General features: G+C 42.5%; 1 protein-coding gene and 1 long non-coding RNA gene across 3 annotated transcripts; one reads left to right on the top strand and one right to left on the bottom strand.

The window, feature by feature from the left end:
* Positions 1–367: 367 nt before the first annotated feature.
* LOC308556849 lies at positions 368–13,640 on the bottom strand. Its single transcript, XR_013998764.1, has 4 exons — positions 13,483–13,640; positions 3,888–3,940; positions 1,537–1,631; positions 368–641 (listed from the first exon to the last, which is right to left on the bottom strand). It is a non-coding gene; the product is annotated as an uncharacterized lncRNA (long non-coding RNA).
* Positions 12,988–21,646, top strand: PURA (purine rich element binding protein A). Of its 2 annotated transcripts, none has more exons than XM_081136530.1 (2): positions 12,988–13,236; positions 18,915–21,646. In XM_081136530.1, exon 2 carries the CDS (start codon positions 19,059–19,061, stop codon positions 20,031–20,033), a length of 975 nt encoding a protein of 324 aa, XP_080992656.1. In that variant the 5' UTR covers positions 12,988–13,236; positions 18,915–19,058; the 3' UTR covers positions 20,034–21,646. The 2 variants fall into 2 exon arrangements, with proteins under 2 accessions (XP_080992656.1, XP_080992657.1); XM_081136531.1 differs by lacking the exon at positions 12,988–13,236 and adding an exon at positions 18,275–18,386.
* Positions 21,647–23,212: the final 1,566 nt, after the last annotated feature.

Raw genomic sequence — 23,212 nt, 5'->3', positions numbered from 1 at the left:
TCCTCCTCTGCAGTACCTAGCTTTTGCCTTTCTCTAAATTAAGTCATTTGTCATTTCTCCATCCACTTTTAACTTTCATATTTGATGCCTTGGGATGTTTCCTCGCCCTAGCCGGTTTGGCTCAGTGGTTGGTGACAGTGTTGGCCCACTCCCAGTTCCATTCTGGCCAAGGGCGCGTGCCTCGGTTGCAGGCTAGATCCCTGGCTCTAGTCGGGTCGCATGCGGGAGGCAACCAATCGATATGTCTCTTTCACATCAATGTTTCTCTCTCTCTCTCTCTCTGTCTCCCTTCTACTCTCTCTGGAAAGCAATGGAAAAAATATCCTCAGGTGAGGATTTTTAAAAAAGTCTGTTTCCTCACATCATTGAATACAGCGTTTGTGTTTTTATTTCTTGTTCTCTTACAAAGGCCTTTAAACTTATTAAATATGCCTATTATCACTCAAAACAGGAGAGTGCAAATTAAACTTCAATAAGACACTGCTTTCCACCTATAGGATTAGCAAAGTACACTGACAAGGTTATTTGGCAGGCTTCAGTTCCTCGTCGTTGACTCTTGGCTGGAAACCTCAGTTCCTCGGCACGTAAGTCTTTCCATAGTTAGGTTGTCTGAGTGCCCTCAATACATGGCAGCTGACTTCCTTCAGAACAAGAGATAGAAGAGAGAGAAAGCCCAAGATGGAAGCCACAGTCTTTTTTTAAACAGCCTGATTGAGATATAATTTATAAACCATATAATTCACCCATTCAAAATATACAATTCAATGGCTTTAGTATATTTTCAGAGTTTTGCAACCATCACCACAATCAGTTTTAGAACATGTTTATTACTTCCAAAGAAATCCTGAACTAAGCCATGATACCCCAAACCCCCAACTCACCCCCAACCCTCCAGCCCTAGGCAACTATCAAGCTACTTTCTGTCTCTATAGATTTGCTAATTATGATCATTACATATAAATGGAATTATACAATAACCTGTCTTTTGTGACTGGCTTCGTTCACTTAGCATGTTTTTAAGGCAATTATGTTATAGCATGTATCAGTATTTCATTTCTTTTATAAGGTGCTCTCTTTTTCCCTTTTAGTGAAATTCCTACTTATTTCTATTTACATATCTAGGTTTTTCTCTCTCTCACTGTTTCTAGATCCAAGATAGATCTGGACCTTTTTGGCTTGGAATTTGGGTTAGCACTTTCCAACCTCAGAAACAGTTCCCTTTAGAAAGAGTTGAGGTTCCAATTTGGCCTGTGGTCCTTGTGTCCTTGTAGTCTTTCATAATCTAATCTTGCAAGTGGTATACCACTACTTCTGCCACATTCTGTTGGTCATCCAGACATGGGAGAGCACTATAAAAGGGTGTGAATACCAGAAGGCAGGAATCACTGAGGACCTTTTTGGAGGCTGCCCACTACAGTGAAGATGTTGTCATGTTGCAATCCACGTGAGAAGTAAAGGCTTAACCTGTAGCTTGGCCCCATTTTATAGATTGCCACTTACAAATAACAAAAGCAAGCAAACAAAAAGCTCACTTACCCTGCATGAGAGAAAGGAAAAGCCCCCACTTGAAGGGAGCTGGGCAGGAGTCAGTCTTCCTTCAGCAGCTCCTTGATCAGTATTGTGGTGAATATCTGGCATTATGGGAATGAGGAAATGAGGGTTAGCACTTGGCTTGAAAAGAAAACATAGAAAGAAACCAAACACTGATAGCAATCTTACTCAACACAGTTTTAGCTATATAAGTGAAGTTGAAAAGCACTCACCTGGTATACATGTATTTACCCTGGTGAATGATTATTTCCAATAATAGCTACAGACCATATAGAAGCAAGTAAACTGCAGCTTTTTTATGGTTTGGTCATAAATATTCACTGGGTCATTTTGTCAGTTGACAAATATTGATGGTAAAGAGGGGACTTTTGCACTCAATTCATATTCTCTGAATTTCCCTTTGGGAAAGGACACTATATTTAACAATATAATAAAGAAACATAAAACAAATGCCCGGCCCCTTCCTTCAAAAATCTTTCATTCAAAGGCGAGAAGAAATAGACAAATGATGTACTGGTATTTGTTTTTTAAAGACAATAAACACAAGGCACTATTAAAGTTTTTCTTTAAAATATACATATATTGCCATTTATCTTGGATTCTCTTTTCCATCACCATGTGTTTTTAGTTATTGACGAAAACTGTTATATACAAAATGGATTTTTAATTTTAAAAAAACCCACATTTTAGGGCACAATGTAGCGGTACCATCTGTTTGGGCTTATTTTCCTGGTTAATGTGTGTGTCAATTCAGTGGATAATAGTAGTAAGATGAACATTTGGAGTTACGAAATTTCTTTGAAAGACTAATTTGTGTCGGATCACATAACCATGTCGAAAGAGGGTAAGTTGAATCTCTTTGGTACAATTAAAATACAAGGAGATATATAAAGATAGCTTTACTAAACTTGATTCAGTGGAAATATTCCAGATCAACAAATTGAAGAAGACTTTATTTAAAATCATTTTACAGATAGGTATAAACTCAAGACCAGATTAATTTGTGATGGGCCAATAGCAAAGAATATAATTTAACACATTTCCATTTCTGTAGAGTATTAACAAGAAATTTTAGACCGTGAATAGTTTGGTATTTATGTAAGATCAACTTAAAAGCAACATTTAAACAACCCAGTTAGCAGCCTCCACCCCATCTCAACTTTTATACCCTTAACAGAAACTATCACACAAATAAATGGCTTTCTCTCAATGGAATCCCAAGCACAGTAATGTCAAATCAGGCTGCAAACTCTTAATATAGAAAGGAAGAAGTTTAAAAGGCTTTAGGTAAAGATGACTCTTTCATCCCATAAAAATAAAAAAATAAAAAGATATATACCTTTTATCCCCACTAGACTCGCAAAAATTAAGTGTAAAAATACCAAATATTGAGGAATAAGTAGAATTCTTAGAAACGGTGGGAAAGTGAGAAAAGATTTGGCATTCATTATCTCACAAAACTGAATATTTGCAAACTCCACAAACTAGCAACCCTACTCCTAGGTATATAACCAAGAGAAGCACTTGCGTATGTGACCAGGGGGCAGGCATAAAAAAGTTTAATGCAGCAATGTTTATAAATTTTTATAAGGCTAGAAACAACCCAACGATGTGTCAACAGGGGAATAAATTGTAGTATATTCACACAATGGAATGTTATATAGTATTGAAACTGAACAATCCTTCTATACAACAACATAAATGAATCTTGGAAATATAATGTTAATAGGGTAAATAAATAAAAAACACTATATATTGGATAATAGCATTTTTATAAAGTTAAAAAACACACAAATTAAACAACATATTGTTTAGCATATATACATTTGTCATAAACCTAAATTTTAAAAAAGAAAACATCAATGGAATGATAAACACAAAATGTAGAATTCTGGTTACCTCTGAGGGCAGGAGGAAGAGAGAGAGGAGAAACACAAAAGTAGATACAAATTACTGGGAAATGTTCTAGCTCTTGAATTGGGCATTTCATTATATGAGTAAGCTTATGTATTACACTTATGTTTTGTATATGTTAAAAAGAAAACTTTTAAAATATTGCTGTAACTCATCCTCACTTCCTCCAAGTGAGCGAGAGCTGATTTTTATACTGCATCTAAAGAAACTGAGGGTGGTATGGCTTTATCTTCAAATAAAGAATGAGACAAAATAGAGTTATGTAAAATAGAAGCCCTCTCAAAGCTACCAATAGATTTTAAAGAGAATAATCAGTCTATCTGAAATCAAGAGACTATAAGTAAAATTAAACCCAGGTGAATGAAATGGGATTTTTTTTCCCTTACATATGAATGGAGTATGTAGTAAACTGAACCTCCTACCTGCCAAGAAATTGTGATGATCCAGGATGAGATCTCAGCATCACCAGGTGAAGCTAAAATTTCCAGAGATAAAAGGGGGAAGAGAATTTTCAGGCAAACTGGAGGTTCAGAACAGAAAACCCAGCATAAAATGAGCAAAAGACACAAAGGTTAAATAAATTATTTCATTTGTTAAACAAACCTTTCTTTATCACAGACTTGCAGCAGGGAGGGGAAAAGGGATGGGGGTAAACAGAGATAATTAAGACCCAGTCCCTGCCCTCAAGCGTCAAGGAACTCATACTCGAATAATCACAGAGAAACCTTTCAATGTGTAAATGGAAGACTCACTATAAAGAACCAATAAGAAAGGTGTTCAACAGAGAGTAAAATGGCCCAACACTGAGAAAAGAATACTTGGAGGTTTTCAAAACAATGCAGCTGATGAATCTAGTGAGAAAAAGGACAGTTTTAATCTCAGGCCAAAGCTGTGGAGCCTGAAATCTGAATGAAAAAAGAGAAAGAAAGAGACTGTGGCTTGGGCCTTGCGCCAAAGGCAGGAAAAGTTAGCGCCACAGCAGGTGGGAGTTGACATTTATGGAGGGCTTGCCACGTGCCAGATCCTCTTCTAAATGCTTTTTATGAATTAACTAATTTAACCCTCATAGTAAACCTATGTGAAAGTTGGTATTATCTATCCTTATTTGATAAATGAGGAAACTGGGGCCTATAGAGGTTAAGTAATTTGCCCAAAGTCACACAGACATCTGGAAGCAGGGTTTTGAACTTAGAAGACTGGAATTCCCAGCTCAGTTCTTGACTTACCCCATGAGAGGGATTTCTTAAATAAAAGTTGGGAAAACACAAGAGCTAGGAAAAGTTTTTCATCACATAAATTCATTAAAGTCTGTTTATATACAGGTGAGGTACATTGTAAATATTAAATTTTTATCCCCAGACCTTGTTACACCTTGGTAATTATTTTTTAAGTATGTTTTTATTGATTTTAGAGTGAGAGGAAGGGAGAGGGAAATAGAAACACCCTCTGGCCACCTCCTGCAGGCCCTCTACTGGGGATCAAGCCTGAATCCCCGAGCCTGACCCCTGATCGAACTGGCAACCTCTCGGTTCATGGGACAATACTCAACCAACTGAGCCACACTGGCCAAGGCACACTTTGGTAAGTATTAATGGTGTGCCTCAAAAGTTTTGTACTGGATGCTGAGTATGTAGAATACTGCAGAGAAACTAGTGGAGAAAAGCTGTGTCTCCAGAATCACGATCTTAGGAGAAAATCTCATCTTTTTGATCCTTTAGGATATGGAGACAGAAAGTTACTCAAGGTAAGCCCTGGCAAAGCCCTCAGTTTCTCATACAATAAACTGATGAACTTTATAGTCAGTCTCAGTGTATGTACATATTTATTTAGTCTCTTTTTTATTTCGTCCTCAGCAACTTAATAACTGGCTTGTTAGGATTATTTGATTCAATGGTATGCTAATGATATAAAATTGATGGTTTTAATTCATTTTCAGCGTGGTGACCATGATCTGTACCCCTAAACTTAGCAAACATGAGCTGTTGAATGACCCCAGAGAAACTGTGTTTAGCTCAAAACAAGTGTATCAACATTACAAAAAATAATGCTTTACTAAGTGTGTGTCAGAACCTTCATATTTGTATTCAAGGATAACACGTTAATTTTCACAGAGAATGACTGAAGCGATTTGTTTAATGTCTCACAGTGAATCTCGGGGACAATCAAGAATAGATACTTGGGCCTAGCCGGGCGTGGCTCAGCGTTTGAGCGTCAACCTAGGATCCAGGAGATCAGGGGTTCGATTCCCGGTCAGGGCCCATGCCCGGGTTGCGGGCTGCAGCCAATCAATGACTCTCTCATCATTGATGTCTCTCTCTCTCTCTCTCCCTCTCCCTTCCTCTCTCTGAAATCAATAAAGATATATTAAAAAAAAAAAAAAAGAATAGATACTTGGAAAGTTCAATATATTACACATGCTCAGGCTGACATTACCTATGTTACACAGTTGTACATAATAGAGTCTTTGCCCAACCTCACGATATATGCTCAGTCTTGTTTGTATAAATAAACAAATAAATAGGAACAGAAATTATTTCAGTTCCTAATAGCTTTTGGAAGAACTCTTACCTGAGGACAAACTCATGAAAACAAAATCAATCCCAGCTCAAGAACGCTAATTTAATGTGCCTGGACTAAAGTGATCTGAGGCAAGCTATGCGATTCATTGAGTGAGGGAAGCCCTCAAAGCAGGGGCAGAGCTTTATGTAGCAGATGCTACTGCTCACTAAACTAGACCCAAATCTTTCATGTGATCTGACATCTGACAGGGCCAAAATAATAAGGGAGGTGCCTCATTATTATCCAAGAATATTCAGAGGAAAGGAAAAGGACCACCGGTGAAAGCCAAGGTTAACATGAAAATTTATCAGACTAAGAAGGAGGGTAAGTAAATCTCCGATGTCAATTGGAAATAGAAACGACTCAAATTATAGCAGGACCAAATATAATAAAGATTTAAAAATTGGTGGAAGATACTTGTTTATAAAGAAATGTAAAGTTTTGATGTCTGATATTTCAGAGTAGAGGTAAAAACCACACTCTTAGACAGGGTTAATATTCTAAACTTCTCCAAAGTGGAGGGATGGGAGGGAGGGAGAGTTAGTTCAATGGCAAAGTGCAAGCTAGGAAAGAAAACTGTCCAGATTCAATTCCTAGCTCTGCCACTTGGTAGCTGTGTGATTTTGGCAGGTTTTCTTAATCTCTCTGTGCCTTCAGGTTTCTCATCTATAAAATGAGGAAAATAGAACTTACTTATAAGGTTGCTGTGAGGACTTCATGAGCTAATATATATAGTGTTTACACAGTACCACGTTTATAATAAGAGCATTATATAAACATTCCATTTTTGAATAAAAGATATCTAAAGATCAACATCAATGGTGATATTTAGTTAGAGAATCAAGAAGAAATCTGATACAGGTTTGCAATATTGTATCCCAAGTCCTTGGGGCCAGACGAGTTTCTAAATTAAATCTTTTAAAAATATTTTAGGAATTTAACATATTATGCTGTCTACATTTTACTTAACATGTATCATCCTGGGCAGAAGCCCTTAACCAAACACATATTTCCACAATGGACACCAGTAGTCACACCAAATGGAATAAATGAAGACTTTAGAGTCATGTCAATTCCAGTTTTTGCCACCAAACAAATTAAGAAAAATTTTTTTGGATTTTGGAATTTCAGATACATTATTGTGAAGCTTTGTCTGTAGAGCCATACATTTTATTGTATTTAAATAATGAAATAATCATGGGAAATATATAGCAACAGTGATATTAAATGAAATTTTTTTTCTGAAAATCTAATGAATACCCAGAAAAATCTAATGAGATCTTTTTTCTCTTAAAGGAAAAAGATGTATATGTAGTTATCACATGGGATGTTACCTGGATTATACTTGGTGATTTTATGTGTTACAAATTGTTCACAACACCTGAAGCGTCTCCCCAGATATTCCCATGACTGACTACTTTGGGTCTGCTCAAATGTCACCCCTCTTCAAAGAGGCTTCCTTGACCATACTATTTAAAAGGTCAGGTGGGAGGCATGCGCACACACAGTCCCATGCAGTCACACAGAAAACCCCCCTTCCTTTCTGCGTTTCTCTTTTTAGAACTTATCACTACCCAGCATTATATTACATGTGTGTTTGTTTGTCTTACTAGACTGGCAAGCTATGAGAGCAGGAATTTGCTTTATTCAAGCACTTGGAACCATGTCTGGCAAATGGGCATTTGACAGATGCTATTCAATAAATGGCTCAACAAAATAAGGGTGTGCTGGCCGGTTTGGCTTGGTGGCTAGAGTGTCAGCCCATGGACTGAAGGCTCCTGGGTTCGATTCCGGCCAAGGGCACGTAGGTGGTTTCAGGCTCGATCCCTGTCCTTGGTCCGGGCTTGTGTCAGAAGCAACCAATTGGCGTCTCTCTCTCTCTCCCACTATCTCTGAAAAGTAATGGAAAAAATAACCTCTGGGGAGGATTAAAATTAAAAAATAAAAATTTTTTTTAAAAAGAAAGAAAATAAGGCTGACATAAACAGCAGTGGGTCCCAAGAACCAGTCCTGATATAGCATGTAATACCTGCTTTAAAAAGGAAATTCAAGCCCAGCCGGGCGTGGCTCAGCAGTTGAGCATCGACCTAGGATCCAGGTGATCAGGGTTTGATTCCCGGTCAGGGCACATGCCCGGGTTGCGGGCTGCAGCTGATCACTGACTCTCTTGACGTTGATGTTTCTATCCCTCTCTCCCTCTCCTTTCCTCTCTCTGAAATCAATAAAGATATATTTCTTTAAAAAAAAAAAAAAGGAAATTCAAGGCAAAAAAAAAAAAGTCATCAAAATATCAGCTATAATATGTTTATGCAAATGTATATTAATGGGATTTCAAAATAGTAATTAAAAAACATTCCTTTATACACATACTTATCAAGTAAATATTGATTTACTCTCTAGGAAGTAAAAACTAATCATTACATTTACACTGCATTTATATTTAATAATTAATTTTGAGTATTTAAGTAAATAAGAAGAAAAGGTATACTTAAAAGAAAAAAAGACTATAGCACAAAACATTACGAAATTTACTTTGTATTACCCCCATACACACACATTTTACTCACCATAAAAAGAAACTCAAATGATCATCTAATTGCAAAGTACTACTACATTCAGTTGTAAAAATGGCCTAAGTTAGCTTCAGAGAACAGTGGTATCTAGTTGTAGGTACAAAGCTACTTATGTATATATGTATTTAGTCTTGCTTCAGGTAGTAAAATGGCAACATATTGATATTCTAAAGTAAGCAAGCAAAGGAGTTTGGGAGTCATCATAAAATGTGCAACAATGTTCAACAGTGCCTTCCAGTCCGGACAGAGCAACTCTTGGAAAGGTCCAACTTTCCTCTCCATCTCTAACCTCATCTACATATTAGTTGTGACTTGGGAATTACTTTTAAAGAGAAGAGAAGGGAAAGGTGCAAATAAGAATTTAGGCCACACTCTTGGCAAAAGTATAAAAAATAACTACCATTTTCAAGTTACCATACTTGTATCCAATAAATTGGCATTCCATTGATCATGGTTAAAGGTAAGATAATACCATTTCAACATGTTACTTTTACTTTTGCACTTTTTTCTTTCCATTACTTTTTTTTTTTTAATATGTTTTTATTGATTTCAGAGAGTGCAAGGGAGAGGGAGAAAGAGATAGAAACATCAATGTGAGAGAGACACATCGATTGGTTGCCTCCCACGTGAGACCCGACAGGGCCGGGGGATCAGTCCTGCAACCACGAGGTACGTGCCTTTGGCTGGAATCAAACCCCCAACCTTTCAGTCCTTGGTCTGACGCTCTAACCACTGAGCCAAACTCTTAAAGCAGGAAAAAGAAACAACCCCAAAAACAAAAATAAAAGAATGTTCTAATAGCACCTTAATGGCTTTCAAACTGTGTTACCCCAGATTATGCAAGGATTTGCTATTAGCATTACTTGAAGAAGAAAAAAAGGAAATTGAGACTGTATAGGTTCCCTTTCCTGGAATAAGACAAGTTAGCACACACATCTGGGCCAGGTGTTGTTTCTTAACCAATGACTTCAGGGAGATGAAGCCAGACAGCTCATATGCCAAAAGATCAGAGGCTCATAGTTATAACCTGACAATGAGATCAAGTTTTACTAATTACTGGCCCCTTTGCTCTCAAGCCACATATTTAGTGAGTTTCATCATTTAGGTGGTATTGTGGATAGAAGGATGAGGAGTGGATTTCCACTGCTCTACACCCTCAGCAGAGGAGGTCCTGCTTACCTGCTTCCGAGACCCGGTTCAATATCATGCTAGCACTTAAGGTAGGCTGTGCCTAATGTAAACCAAAGGGCCCACTTCAATAACTCTTACACCAACAAAGAAAAAGCTGCCCTTGTTTAAATGAAAATTCAAGATCGCTAGCATAGCCTGTGTTGGGGCACATGTGAACCACACAAGTCTCATGCTTTTGACCCTCAGTTCCTCAAGTCCCAAAACTGGAATAAAACCAGATAAATGCCTGAGGAACCACTTCACACCCCAAACACGTGCAAACTTTGTTCAACAGAACACTTTACTGCCAAAATGGAGTTGGCAGAAGTTTGGAGCCAAGGCCTCCAGGCTGCATGATCTGCTGGCACCAGAGAGCTCAAAAATCTTAACATAATACTGCTGAGTTTGAGTTCTACCAATTTGTTTGAGATTCCTTTCCCAAATTTGACTTGAGAAAGATGAAAACTGCCATCAAGAAAGACTTTATTAAGACTTAACCTCTATCCAGAAATAACTTGATTTCTCGCTTGTGATGGTCATACCTCTATATTCCTTGATGGTTATGTTTATGCCATAAACCTAATGCAGTCTGTTTTGCAATGCATGTAAATTCAATTTTGTTTGGTTGCTCGGATAAAGGGGTACAGGGAGAACTAAATTACTAAATTACAAAGCTACTTAGAAAACATTTGCGCCAAATAACCCCCATATAGCACAACTCATTACCCTAAAAAATGTGAGAAAAATTAAGGTATAGAATATCTGTAAATTGATATTATTTTACATTTGGTTTAGCTTGTTCTCTCATTTTTCTGAATTTGAGTGATCATTTATTTTGTATCTGAACAATTTAGGAAGTGAGAAAAGAAGCCAAGAGTTGTTCTTCTCTTTTAAAAGGTTCAACAATTAGGTCCTATTTGGGATCTTCATAAACTTGATGCAATTTAATGAGGAAAACTGCACCTAAATGTTAAAATTGTAGTTAGAAAATGGCAACTATACAACTTCAAAGCTGTAAATGTTTGATAAATATGCCGTATTGAGAAACTATGGCTTGCTTTGGAAGGTTAGCTCACACTATGTTTCAATAAGAGATCAGGTTTACAGTAAAGATGTTTGCTCCTCATATAACTAAAAAAAAGGGGGGGGAGGTTTTGGGGGGAAAGTTTCTAATCTTTTCCCAAAGTACTTCCATGTATTTTAATAATTTCTCTGAAAGCCTTTCTATTTTTCCTCTTCTAGAACCTTCTTAGTATTCCAGTTCTCAGCTATGATTTCCTATTTTCACTGGCTTCTAATCTTGACAATATAGTCGGAAGCACTGAGGACAAAACACTCTTTAGGATATCAAGTTGCAGAAGGCTGCAGTTTAAAAGATATTTATATAGTAGTGCTGCCACCTAAAGATGAGGTGAATAAAGAATCAGTTCAGAGGAAATGACCCATTATTCTTAAACCTGCCTTGAACATTTTCTCACCTCTAACTAGGCATTAATAAACGTTTGGTTATTACGGAAGTCGAACTGTTTCACCATAACTTAGTGCTGAGCTGCAATTTTCTGTGGCAGAAGATTTCAAGCTCAAATTTCAAATCTTTTAGAATCCTCTATGATTTGGGGTCTCCAGGAATACCTCCCAAAGTTGCTTCCTTTAGACATTAGGCACAGCCTACCACACAGGGGAGGTAAGGGGGGGCATTAAAAGATACCTGGAAGTAAGCATTTGAGGGATTTCCGGTTTAGTGGATAAGGCTGGTGATTATAGACCTACGGTGTTTCCCTCTATCAGTGACAGGCTCCTTGCAACTGTGAATACTTATATTTCTGTAACTCAATTTTCTCATCTATAAAATGGGGTTAATTTCAACTTTGCTCCTACTTGTCTCGCTGGTTAACTAGATAAGCTTCTTGGAAAAAGTCCTATAATAAGTGAGTTTAAAAGTCAACTATTGCCTAATGAAAAGTGTATCTTACGGTGTATTGCAAAGTAACTTACAAATAAAATACACCCAGTTAAGCAAGTTAGCACAGTGACTACGTTTTCCTAAATCACAGATTGATTTCTCTGAAATTAAAATCATGATAAAAGTTGGTGAGAGCAGTTTTCTATTTATTTTGCAGCCGATAATTTTTAACTGATCCACCTTCCGTGTGCGCAGCGTTGCGGAACGGAGATGTGACAGCATACAAAGCGAGGGGAAAAGTTGCCACGCACCAAAAATCTTGTTAAACTTGGTAAGATTTCAAGACAGCTCTTAAAGGGCATTTTATAGTGCTGCGTTTCAATTTCTGCATAGCAATTTATTAAAATTAACTCGCCCCTTTTACTTTCTCCCTCTTGGCCCAAGGACGCATAAATAATATTTATCGGAGTTTTGTCCTTAGTCACAGTCCCTCAAAGGGGCCCAGTTACACCTACACTGCGTGGGAGGCTGGGCAGCAGCCCCACGCTTCCTGTCAAGGATTCCTGGGGCTAGAGCCTGAACCAGGTCTAGCCACTTTCCTCTATGCTAATTCTGCCCTTCTGGCCCCTCCCGGCGGGCGTCTGAAGGCCAAGGTGAGACCCTCCGGGGAGATAAAAGGCCCACTGCCTCCAGAGAAATGAGGGCGGAACGAGGGCCGGAGGGGGGAAGGGGGGGAAGATGACGCGGTGGTAGCAGCACCAACTACGGCGCTGAGGGCCCTAAGTTGGAGCTGACGCAGGCCTTACAGGGCTCTAAGCCTGCCTGAGTCTGGCTTCGGCCTTCAAAGCCCAAGAAGGGATAAGTCCTCCAGGGGCCGCTACTGGCGGCGGATGGAGGAAGTGCGGGCGAAGAGGCCGCAGACAGCCCCCTCCTCGGACGCGCCTTAAGGCCTGGGCCGCAGACTGTTGACGCGCCAACGGCGGCGAGGGCGCGCGCACGCGCAAGATGGGGGCGGAGGGAGCGCGCTCCGCGGTCGCCGCCGCGGCAACTGAAACGGAGGAACGCGAGGGCGGAGGGCGCGAGCCACGGGGGGGGGAGGGGGGGAGAAATGGTGAGTAGCGCGGGGCGCGCGCTGACGTCGCCGGGAGTCACGCACGGAGCGCCGGGTTACGCGCCGACGTCTGGCTGCCACGACTTGCCGTCTGCAGCGGCGGCGGCGGCGAGCGGATCCCGCAGGGGAAGGAGGAGGAGGAGGGAGAGCCAAGGGGGCTGTGAGTGAGCGGGAGAAGCAGGGTGTGAGCGGGGCTTGCCCGCGGGAGCGAGAACGAGCGAGACCGAGCCAGCAGTCCGAGTCGCCTCCTCCTCCTCCCTTTGGCGTCCCGCCCCCGCCTGCCAGCCCGCCCTCCTCCCTCCGGAGCCAGCAGAGCTCAAGTGAGGCGCAGCTCGGCTCGCGCCGCTGTCCAGGACAGGTGTGCGCGCGCGCGCCCTCCTCCTCTCCCCCCTTCCTTGCGCCTGCCTGGCGCGCACCCTCCCTCACCTGCGGCAGGACAGCGCCCGCCCGCCCGGGTAAGCCCCTCGCGACCTCTCCTGCTGCCACTGCCACAACTCGAGGTGCCGCCCACCCCATCCCTCTAATCGCCCTCTTATACCCCATGAATAATTACTGTACGGTTGTAGACATCCCCGCACCCTCCCTCCCGGGACCCAGGCAGTGCAGCAACACCCCCCCCCCCCACCCACCCAGCGCACGAACGAACACCTCCAAAAAAGAACAAAATCACACGCCCCTTAAAGGAAAGAAAACAATCCTACCTCCACAGGCGCTGGAGACCACCAGTGGTGCGGTTTGCTTAGCAGTCCCTAAGCCCCATTTTCCCTTGCCGCCTTCGCCGGGGGCCTGGGACAGTGCGCCAAACGTGGCGGACACTCCCCGCACAGCAACCCTGGCAGGAGGGGAAAGGAAGGAGGGTTCTAGGTTCCACTACCAACTCCTCCTCTCTCGTGTTCAAACCACCCACCCACCCCCCGCGCGCAATACATATACTCGCCCAGGATGCGTTGTAAAAATAAAAAATAATACATCGATGCTGACATCGAAGATGAAGCCAGGCCCAAGGATGGGTGGCCCAGGCAAGGCATTTTTGCTGCCGCTAGGTCAGTTCAACAGCCTCCTCTGCCTTTGTCGGGGCAGAAGGAACGGTTGTGAAGCCGGAGGGGCTTCCCTTTGAGCGACAGTGGGCTGCAGAGGCTGCTGAGATGTACGTAGGGAAGGGACCCCCCCCACCCACACACACACACACAAATATGTATCTGCCTTGAGCCTGAACTTGGATAGAGGGAGGCCCAAGAGCCCGACTGGGGCAACTTTCTTTGGTTCGTTGTTGTCTACCCCTGAGTAAATGCTACCTTCATTTTGCTGTCTCTGCGGACCCTCTTGAAGGTTCTAATTCGTTCTTATCAGGGCCCCTTAGGTTTCTGTCGCACCAGGCGCTTTGGGGCAGCTTTTTGAAGCGGTGTTTATGTTTGTGTCCCCCGTCCCTGGAAGGAGGTCCCAGTGCTTTGCAATAGGCTGAATTCGGTTTGACATCTTTTGGTAGACTGTCAGGGAAGAAAAGGAATTTTTTTTTATTACTTCAAGATCCCCCACTGTTCCCCTCCCAAACTGACGTTTTCAAATTGCGGCTTTGAAAATTGGAGTGTTGGCTAGTGTGTGGAGAGAGTTGCCGATTTCATTCCTTTGGGTGCTAGTAAAACCATTTAAGTAGCAGCCGGAAGAGAGAGAGCTATTGACATTTGCATTGGTTCTGTTTGGATCTTTGGGATACATAAAATGTCGGGTTTTCTGAAAATTTTTGTGGAAATTAGAATGTGTGGTGCATTTAACTCTTCTGTAAATGCTTAAAATGAAAATCTTTTGTGAAATGCGAGGATTCTATCACGTGGATTGTTCTCTTCAGATTTTAAATGTTTAATTCATATCTTTAATCCTAAACATTAAAATAGCATTGAAGAGGCATAATTTTAAAGTTCAGGTGAGCTATAGAAAGGGGATATGCATTTTAAAAAATGATTGTTGAAATACTATTACTATTAGTCCTTGTTGTTGTCATTAAATGTTAAGATCTACTTGAGAGTTAACCATAATTTTTCTGGTAGATAGCCATGAGAAATGGGTAATTCCTCCACTTTGAACACTCGCAGTACAACATTCCAGTTAGTTTTAATGATTTGGGTATTGAGGATAATTGTCTGGTTTAAGACAGGCATTTAACCTAAGCAGTACTTGAAAACATAAGTTTTAATATTCTTGTTCTCTTTTATTTTGGAAATCTGTGATTTTGTGAAATATTAATCAGCATATTGTTTCTGTTGGAAACTATAATCAAAAGGATTTATTACCCAGAAGTAGATTCCTTCTCTCCAAGTTTATTTTATAAATGTGTGTTAATTTTTACTTTTAAAAACCAAAGCTGAATTGGGTTATTTCAGAATCACCCATAGTTCAGGCTGAGGAAAATTGAGGCTTTTTTCCTTCTTGTTCTGCCTGATGTCTGTTTCACTTGCAAACAATTTTTTGTTGGTAAGGGTTTGTTAAAGACAGATAATGGGATTAAAAATAAAGCAATCTCTTCTCTTCAAAATGTGTGTAGTGTTCGTAAAAGCACAAGAAATATAGAGACATCATTTTTTAAAATGTAAGCAAACTTTGAGAACGGGAATCTTTTATGATTTTTTCATTACCACGGATATTTTGTTGCACATTAATATATTTCGTTTTCCCTTTGTCTTTCCTACATTGTATTGAAATTGTAAATTTAATTTTACAACTATTTGTTTCAAAATTACATATTCAAACAGCTAGACACTAAAACTGGCTTTTCATTTACCAATTTAGTATATTGTTTAGGTAGATAACAAATGGTTAGAAGTCATTTTACTTTATTTTTTTAGAAGTCATTTTAAATCCACAAATTTTCCAATGGATTTTCAATGTTAGGGCGCAAATCTAACTTTGAAATTCTGTTTAAGGTTCTAAACTTTTTGTTTTAAGACTTTCTCTGAGTCAATATTCATTCTTCTCAGACTGCCTTTTTAAGGCTACTGTATTCTATAGCCTAAGGACAGCTACCTTTCATCAGTCCCCTCCCAGGCTGACCAAAAGCCCAGATTTACAGGCTTATCCCGAAATTAACTCTTGTTTGAGTAGTGAAAAAATGTACTAAATATCCAATTTATCATTTAATTATTTTGAAAAAGGCATTATTGCTCTTGTTTGCTTTTTGCTATTTAGATACATTTAAAAAGTAGGTGAGAGGGTGGTCTATAATAGCAGAAATTGTATACATATGTAATAATTAGCGAAAATAAGTAAGTACATATTTATGCGGAGAGATCCTGATTTCAGTCGCTTGATGATTTGAGCTTAAAATTCCCAGTTTAAGGATACAAATGATATTTAATTTGTGTTTTGTCTAGAAACTTCATCAGTTGCTTCTGTCCTGGTGACACTTTTTTAGAAAGTGAGAACATTCCCAAACTAAAACCGCTTCAGAACCCCTGGACATAATCGTTTGGGACAGGGCAAGAAATTTAGACTCCAAAGGTGGTCGAAGAAGGCTGGCAGTTTAAAGCCTTAGTTTTCTGTCCTGGGGGAAGCGATCATTAGCACAGAAGAATGGCCGGGACTGGCGGGCTCGTGCCCCCTCATCGTAATCCCATTGGCCTTGTTGCTGCTTTGAGCTCTCCTGAGGGGGCAAGGGCTTGGTACAGCGCAAGATAAACCCTTGAGGAAGAACAGCGACTCTTCTAGCTCGGACTTCATCAGATCCTAGCCTCAGCTTACTAGTGGGACCGTAATACCCTGCAGTGTTCTGTGCAGAGACCCTGCCACCTAGTCCTTGCATCCCTGTTTTGGGCTGGGGTCTATCCAGGGTCCTGATCGCTACTGTGAGAGCTTCCGCTTCTTCACACAGTTTTGTGTGTGTGGCGCAAAGTGCGCTAACAGTTCCTATGTCCCCTTCCCGACAGGAGAGGGAGTGCAGAAATATCAGCACTGAAAGGGGACTATATAATACTGAAGGATGCCCCCCAAACTAAGGGAAAGTTCTTTATGGTGCCCAAAGCCTAGATTTCTCTCTCTTAGTGGGCTTCTCCATTAGGGAGTCATTTCGAGGACCACTGGACAGGTGGGTGATTCTAGAGCTGGCTCACAGGACTACCCCCAGTAGCCAGGGTGCTTTGTCCTGTTTTTCTCTCTTAAACGGGAGTAGCAAACGTCAGTCCAGAGCTGAAGTAACTAATGCTGGATAGAATGGGGCCCTTGCTAAGAGAAAAAGGAAGCCATGAATACTTAGCAGGCAGGTTTGCCTAGGATGTGAAGGGAAGTATTAGCGGACTTTGAAGGCTCAAGTATTGACAAGGCTTATGCCTTGGACTGGTCTGGGTTTCTTGATCATTAGTCCTCTTTTTACCTCTCTCTTTCCCAGGAAGCTTGGGCAACCATGTGCTCAGCTGTTTCCGGGGCTAAGAGCGAGGGAGGCAAGTCTCCTTACTTTGGGGTAGCAGGATGTTCAATGGGAATAGAACCCATAGATGGGATAAGCATATTCTTAGGATGGAGGCAGCAGTCCATGCTTGAGAAAGTCAGGAATGGGGCTGTGAGGTCTGTATCTTCTGAGCCCCCTGTAGAAGATGATGGGTAGAGTGTAGGGGCATTGACAGGAGGTCCTCTGGAGATAGGCCTTAGCTTCCCCACAGCCGCTAGGACTGCAGACTGCAGTGAGGTAGTTATGAGCATTCGCTACATATCTGGGAAAAGGAAAATAGGCCCTAGATTATGTCTCAAATCTAGGAAGAGAAAAATCAATGATTTCTGAGACCAGAGACAACCCCTTTAGCTGTCACTGTCCAAAGACTCATTGGTTAACTAATGGTCGGTAACCTAGCTGTCTGTCTAAAAAACAGCGATCATTTAATGTTTTACTTTTTGAGAGGTGGGGGCTCTCCTTGACACTCAGGAGTTCCTGGGAGGGGTAAAATTGATGAGTGAACCTGTGTTAATGAATCCCGTAAGAAACTGCGTTTCCCAGGAAATTCCTGGCATTTTTAGCCCGTGAATATCCTAAAGCCTGCTTGGTTTTCTTCTCCATTCTGGGTCCTTTCAGAGAGGTAGAAGAGTGGGCTAGGGGCTGAAGGCTCTCAGGGCCTGGTTCATCCGCAGAGCTGGCCGGCAACCCAGGCTGGGCTCAGCCCTAAGCAGAGTTGCCCCCCTTCCCCAAATCTCGGAAGGAGGAGGGGGAGGCAGGCAGGCAGCCTTGGTCCCAAAGGGGGCTGGTGGAAGGTTTTTGGGTGAGTGTGGGGTTTGTTTTTGATTGTTGATTGGGGAGAAGGGCAGAGCCAACGGGAACAGGCGTTGCGGGCACCCCGGCCCTGGTGCGGCTGCTGCCCTATGCTCAGCTCCCCCCCGCCGGTGAGTGCGCCCGCCCGACTGTGCGGGGCTGCGGTTGGGGGGAGGGGGGAGCGGGATCATCTGAGGCCAGAGCCGCTGCGCTGGGAGGGGGAGCGGCGGGAGCGAGGGGAGGGACCGGCTAGGTGTCTGCTGCTCCGCGCCACTGTTGCCGGCGCCCCGACCTCATCCCCGGCAGCCCCTTCTGCAGCTAAGGGTTACTGCCGCACCACCTCTCTTCCTCACCCGCCTCTGCGGCCAGGGCTCTGCGGTAGGAGACAGCCCAGCCTGGCGGCGTGTGGGCCGTTCTGGGTTTGGGTTTGGGTCTTGTTGGGGCCCGCAGGGGATGGGGTGGCCGTGACTCGGTGTACCTCTCTGCAGCGGGCTCAGCTGCGCTGCGCAGGCCCCTGCTCCCACATCTCTTTGGGGTCACTGGAAAGCAGAGCTCAGGCCTGTACCCTATGCTTAGTATGGTAGCCCTCTTCTCACCCCTAGTCCCCCAACTCCCCGGGCCAAGGCCGCCCAGGGTCTGGCCAACAGCGACAGCCACAGTGGTGGCGGCAGCAGCTGCGACGCGGCGCGTCCTGCCCCCCCCTTCCCAGCCAGGGGTGTAGGGTGAGGGCCAGGGGTGGGCGCCGCCTGGCGGGCAGGCGGACGGGGGGGGGGGGGGCGGCAGTGGGGAGGGGGCGCAGGTCACGTGCCCCGCGGGCGGGTGGGCGCGTACAGTAGGGCGCCCTGCTACTGTACTGGGGAGTCAGTGCCCTGTTACCGGGTCTCGTCTGTCTCGTCTCTCCCGCAGATCTCGCGAGAGTGGCTGACTGGCTGTGGGGGTTGCGGCGGCAGCAGGCGGAGCCGGGGAGGGAAAGCAGCGGCGGCTGAGGCGACTGAGGCGGCGGCGGGCGGAGCGGCAGGCGGCGGCGGCCAGGCGGCGGAGCGCAGCATCATGGCGGACCGAGACAGCGGCAGCGAGCAGGGTGGTGCGGCGCTGGGCTCGGGCGGCTCCCTGGGGCACCCGGGCTCAGGCTCGGGCTCCGGCGGGGGCGGTGGTGGCGGCGGGGGCGGCGGCGGCAGTGGCGGCGGCAGTGGCGGCGGCGGGGCCCCGGGGGGGCTACAGCACGAGACGCAGGAGCTGGCCTCCAAGCGGGTGGACATCCAGAACAAGCGCTTCTACCTGGACGTGAAGCAGAACGCCAAGGGCCGATTCCTGAAGATCGCTGAGGTGGGCGCGGGCGGCAACAAGAGCCGCCTCACTCTCTCCATGTCAGTGGCTGTGGAGTTCCGCGACTACCTGGGCGACTTCATCGAGCACTACGCGCAGCTGGGCCCCAGCCAGCCACCCGACCTGGCCCAGGCACTGGACGAGCCGCGCCGGGCGCTCAAGAGTGAGTTCCTGGTGCGCGAGAACCGCAAGTACTACATGGATCTCAAGGAGAACCAGCGCGGCCGCTTCCTGCGCATCCGCCAGACGGTCAATCGGGGGCCCGGCCTGGGCTCCACGCAGGGCCAGACCATTGCGCTGCCCGCACAAGGGCTCATCGAGTTCCGTGATGCTCTGGCCAAGCTCATCGACGACTACGGAGTGGAGGAGGAGCCGGCAGAGCTGCCCGAGGGCACCTCCTTGACTGTGGACAACAAGCGCTTCTTCTTTGATGTGGGCTCCAACAAGTACGGTGTGTTTATGCGAGTGAGCGAGGTGAAGCCCACCTACCGCAACTCCATCACCGTGCCCTACAAGGTGTGGGCCAAGTTCGGACACACCTTCTGCAAATACTCGGAGGAGATGAAGAAGATTCAAGAGAAGCAGAGGGAGAAGCGAGCTGCCTGTGAGCAACTCCACCAGCAGCAGCAGCAGCAGCAGGAGGAGACCGCCGCTGCCACCCTGCTACTGCAGGGTGAGGAAGAAGGGGAAGAAGATTGATCAAACTGAATGGAAAAAAAACCCATACACGTGCATACACACACACACACACACACACACACACAGCCGCACACAGAGAAAATATACTGTAAAGAAAGAGGAAAAAAGAAAAAGTAAAAAAGAAAAAAAAAACCAACTTAACTCCAAGGGAGCACCACCCACAGAACCTCCACCAACTGACAGTTTCTCTTCTTGACTTGCCACCCATCGCTGGATGTTGTCCACTTTATCCACCATATAAAACAGTAAGCAGCTGCTAAAACAAAAAAAAAAATACAAAAAGTAATAACATTATATGAACTGTGTTTCCTACTTGATTAAAAATATAAAGAACTGAGTGTTTATTTCCCTAATTAACCAAGAACTTTTGTACACGTTTAAGCTATTATTATTAAAAGTGTTTGCAAAATGGTCAAGATTATAATATTGCTGAATTATATAAAAGTCCTTTTCATGTTGAGCTAACATTTGACTTTAGCACAAAAAAGAGATATTTTAGAACACGTAAAATAATATTTTTAGTTTTTCTCATTTTGTTACCAAATTTCAAACCTTACATGGAGGTTATTATAGTATATTTGACACCCTATATACCTGTGATTAGAGATGTGTATATATATGAGGGCTAGGCATGCTGTGTGTCTGAGCTTTGTCTAAATGTTATGCAGAAGTTTGTAGAGTTAAAGGTACGTAGGTTTAATTCATGCAAGGTAAACAATAAGTGCTCTCTTTTATACAATATGCATTGCATCTGGACCTTAAACATATAAAAATGGTCAGTGAAACTTCTGTGAACATGAAGAAATTATTAAAAAAGGCATTTAAATGAAATTTGCTAAGTTGTGATTTTTACGGTTGGAACCAAAGTTATTCAGATAGCAAAAGGAAAAAGAGAAAGAGAGAAAAAGGAAATCTCCCATAATATTTTTCTGCATCTGTTTGCTTTGACCAAGTAGGTGTTTTGTCATTATTGTGTATATGAGATGTACTTGTATCGTTCATAATATATTTTTTTTATTATGTGTAGAAAGATTTTAAAAACTAACGTGCAGCAATTTCCAGTGAACCTGTACTTGGACATCAGGTAGTGAGTCTATTTGTGGTCACTAGCACTGTCTCCTAAACTTGTAAGAGGTCTGAAGCTATCCTTTGGTTTTTGCCAGTGCTATTAACTTATGTAGACCTGTTAAAAAGCAGAGCAACACAATTACAGTTATCCTACTGAGCCATGGATTCTGAGTTTCATTTTAAAAGAGAAAGCCAAGTTAAGTTGGTATATGTAAAGGATTTCCATGTAGCTGTGGTGCTAGTTATTACTGGCTACATTATATGCTAAGTGTATTTGTGTTCCCCAAGTGTACAAGCCTTCTATCAAAAGTATGTTCTATAATTCATATATTCGAGGTGTAGGGTATGAAAATGGAAAGCTTAGGAGAGCACTTTACTAAGTTGGTGTCCTCCAAACTGAAATTGTTTGTAACGATAGTCTTTTTACAGGTTTTCATTTAAAGATGTTTGTGTGCTTTTAATTGACAACTAACTTCTTGCTGCTGTATAGTAAAATATTAATATATTTTTATCATTAAACTGCTGCATGACTATCATCTTTGAGTGAAGAGAAAATGTTATAAAAAAAAAAGATGCCTTAAACAGTACATTTTGGTTTGGAGTTCTGTAGAAAGCTTTTTTGTTTTTGTTTTGTTTTTTGGTTTTTGTAAAATGGACCTGTTTGACAGAGAGAGTTCTGGGGATGGAATTGTTTCTTGGCAAATCCAGACATTTAGATCTAACTGCTGTATGTAGGAGACATCACCTGTAGGAGCTGGAAGGTGTCAGTGCTTCTCGTATTGTAAAGCATTGGCCTAGGAAGGTGAAACAGTTGTCTTTTTGAAGGATTTTTTTTCTGCTGGTTCTTTGGGTTTGATTTGATATTTTTAAGCTCCCTGGTTGAGTGTGTTGTCTTTGTTTTTGAGATCTACTGTATGTGTTGAATAACAAGCTATTTCCATTGTACTGTGCATTTTCCCATTAAATTGTTTGCTTTTAATATTCATACAATGTTAAATATGAGGTGACCGTACAATAGTTAGGAGTTTCTTTACTTACAAAAATCACTGGAAATGATTAAATTGCTTTTCCCCTTTCCCCAAGGTGCATTTTTCTTATTTCCATATAGTAAAGTTGAGCTTTTACAGTGCATAATGTGACATTTGGAATGCTTATCAACTGCATGTAAACATTAATAACCTGCACTTTTTTGTCTTACGGTTTGTTGAGCTGTTTTGTTCACTGTACTTTAACTGTGATATGGAAAAGACTGCATTCTCTGTGCTGTTACTAGTTAGGAAAGAGAATTGCTTTGATTTTGTCTCTTGTTTACTATAGCTTCTTAAAGTTAAGCCTTGTACTACAGGTTGTTGGAGTACTCCTAGATCAGTGTTTTATAGTAGCCAGCAATAAGTAGTGCAAGTCAACAAAAACACAGCAAACTTAGGCAAAGTGTCCTTTCTTTGAGATGCGAGTTCTTTCATGAGGTTTTCTTTAGGGTCAGAGTTACCTAAAGCGAAGCCTTTCTTAACTATAGACTTCAGATTCTGCTTGGAATCCTACCGGATTAAGAAGCACACATATTGTGCAGTTGTCTTTACACTATAACAGTTAAACACAATCTTACTAAGATTTTGAAACATTGTCTGATTTATGGTCCGTGGGTTTAAAAAGAAATTCTTTTGCAGATCTTGTAAGACTTAAGAGATGATCATAGAAAAGACTAAGTGACTGTAAAGATGCTCTTTTTTGCATCTCATTTTACCTCCCCAAGTACCCTCCCAAACCTTCCCTTCTCCTCCTCTCTCCTGTTTCATCCTTTCCCCTACCCTTCCCCCCAGGTGCTCGGTACTTTACCAAGGTCTATATCTCAGTGTTTTATGTTGGAGTTTTTCCTTGTTTTTACTTTACTAGTTGGTACACCCTGTTTGTGCTGAAACAAAAAAGAAAATGGTTGGTATATTTGACCATATGTGTTATTCATAGAAGACAGTATGATCAAATGTGCCAAAAACAAGCAAACAAAACTTACTTCTTGACAAGTATGCCTTATTTTTAATGATCTGCTTTGTCTTGCAATTAAGGTCCAAGAGCTTGGTTAAACTATTATTTGCCTAAGTATAAAAGAAAAC

The sequence above is a fragment of the Miniopterus schreibersii genome (assembly GCF_964146895.1).
Source record: "Miniopterus schreibersii genome assembly, chromosome: 4".
In the NCBI taxonomy this organism is placed as follows: Eukaryota; Metazoa; Chordata; class Mammalia; order Chiroptera; family Miniopteridae; genus Miniopterus; species Miniopterus schreibersii.
The sequence above is the reverse complement of the archived record's forward strand: the minus strand, read 5'-3'. Positions and strand labels throughout refer to the sequence as shown.

Bases quoted from the DNA above. Each gene is read 5' to 3' on its own strand.
- PURA (XM_081136530.1), top strand. From the start codon at position 19,059: ATGGCGGACCGAGACAGCGGCAGCGAGCAGGGTGGTGCGGCGCTGGGC.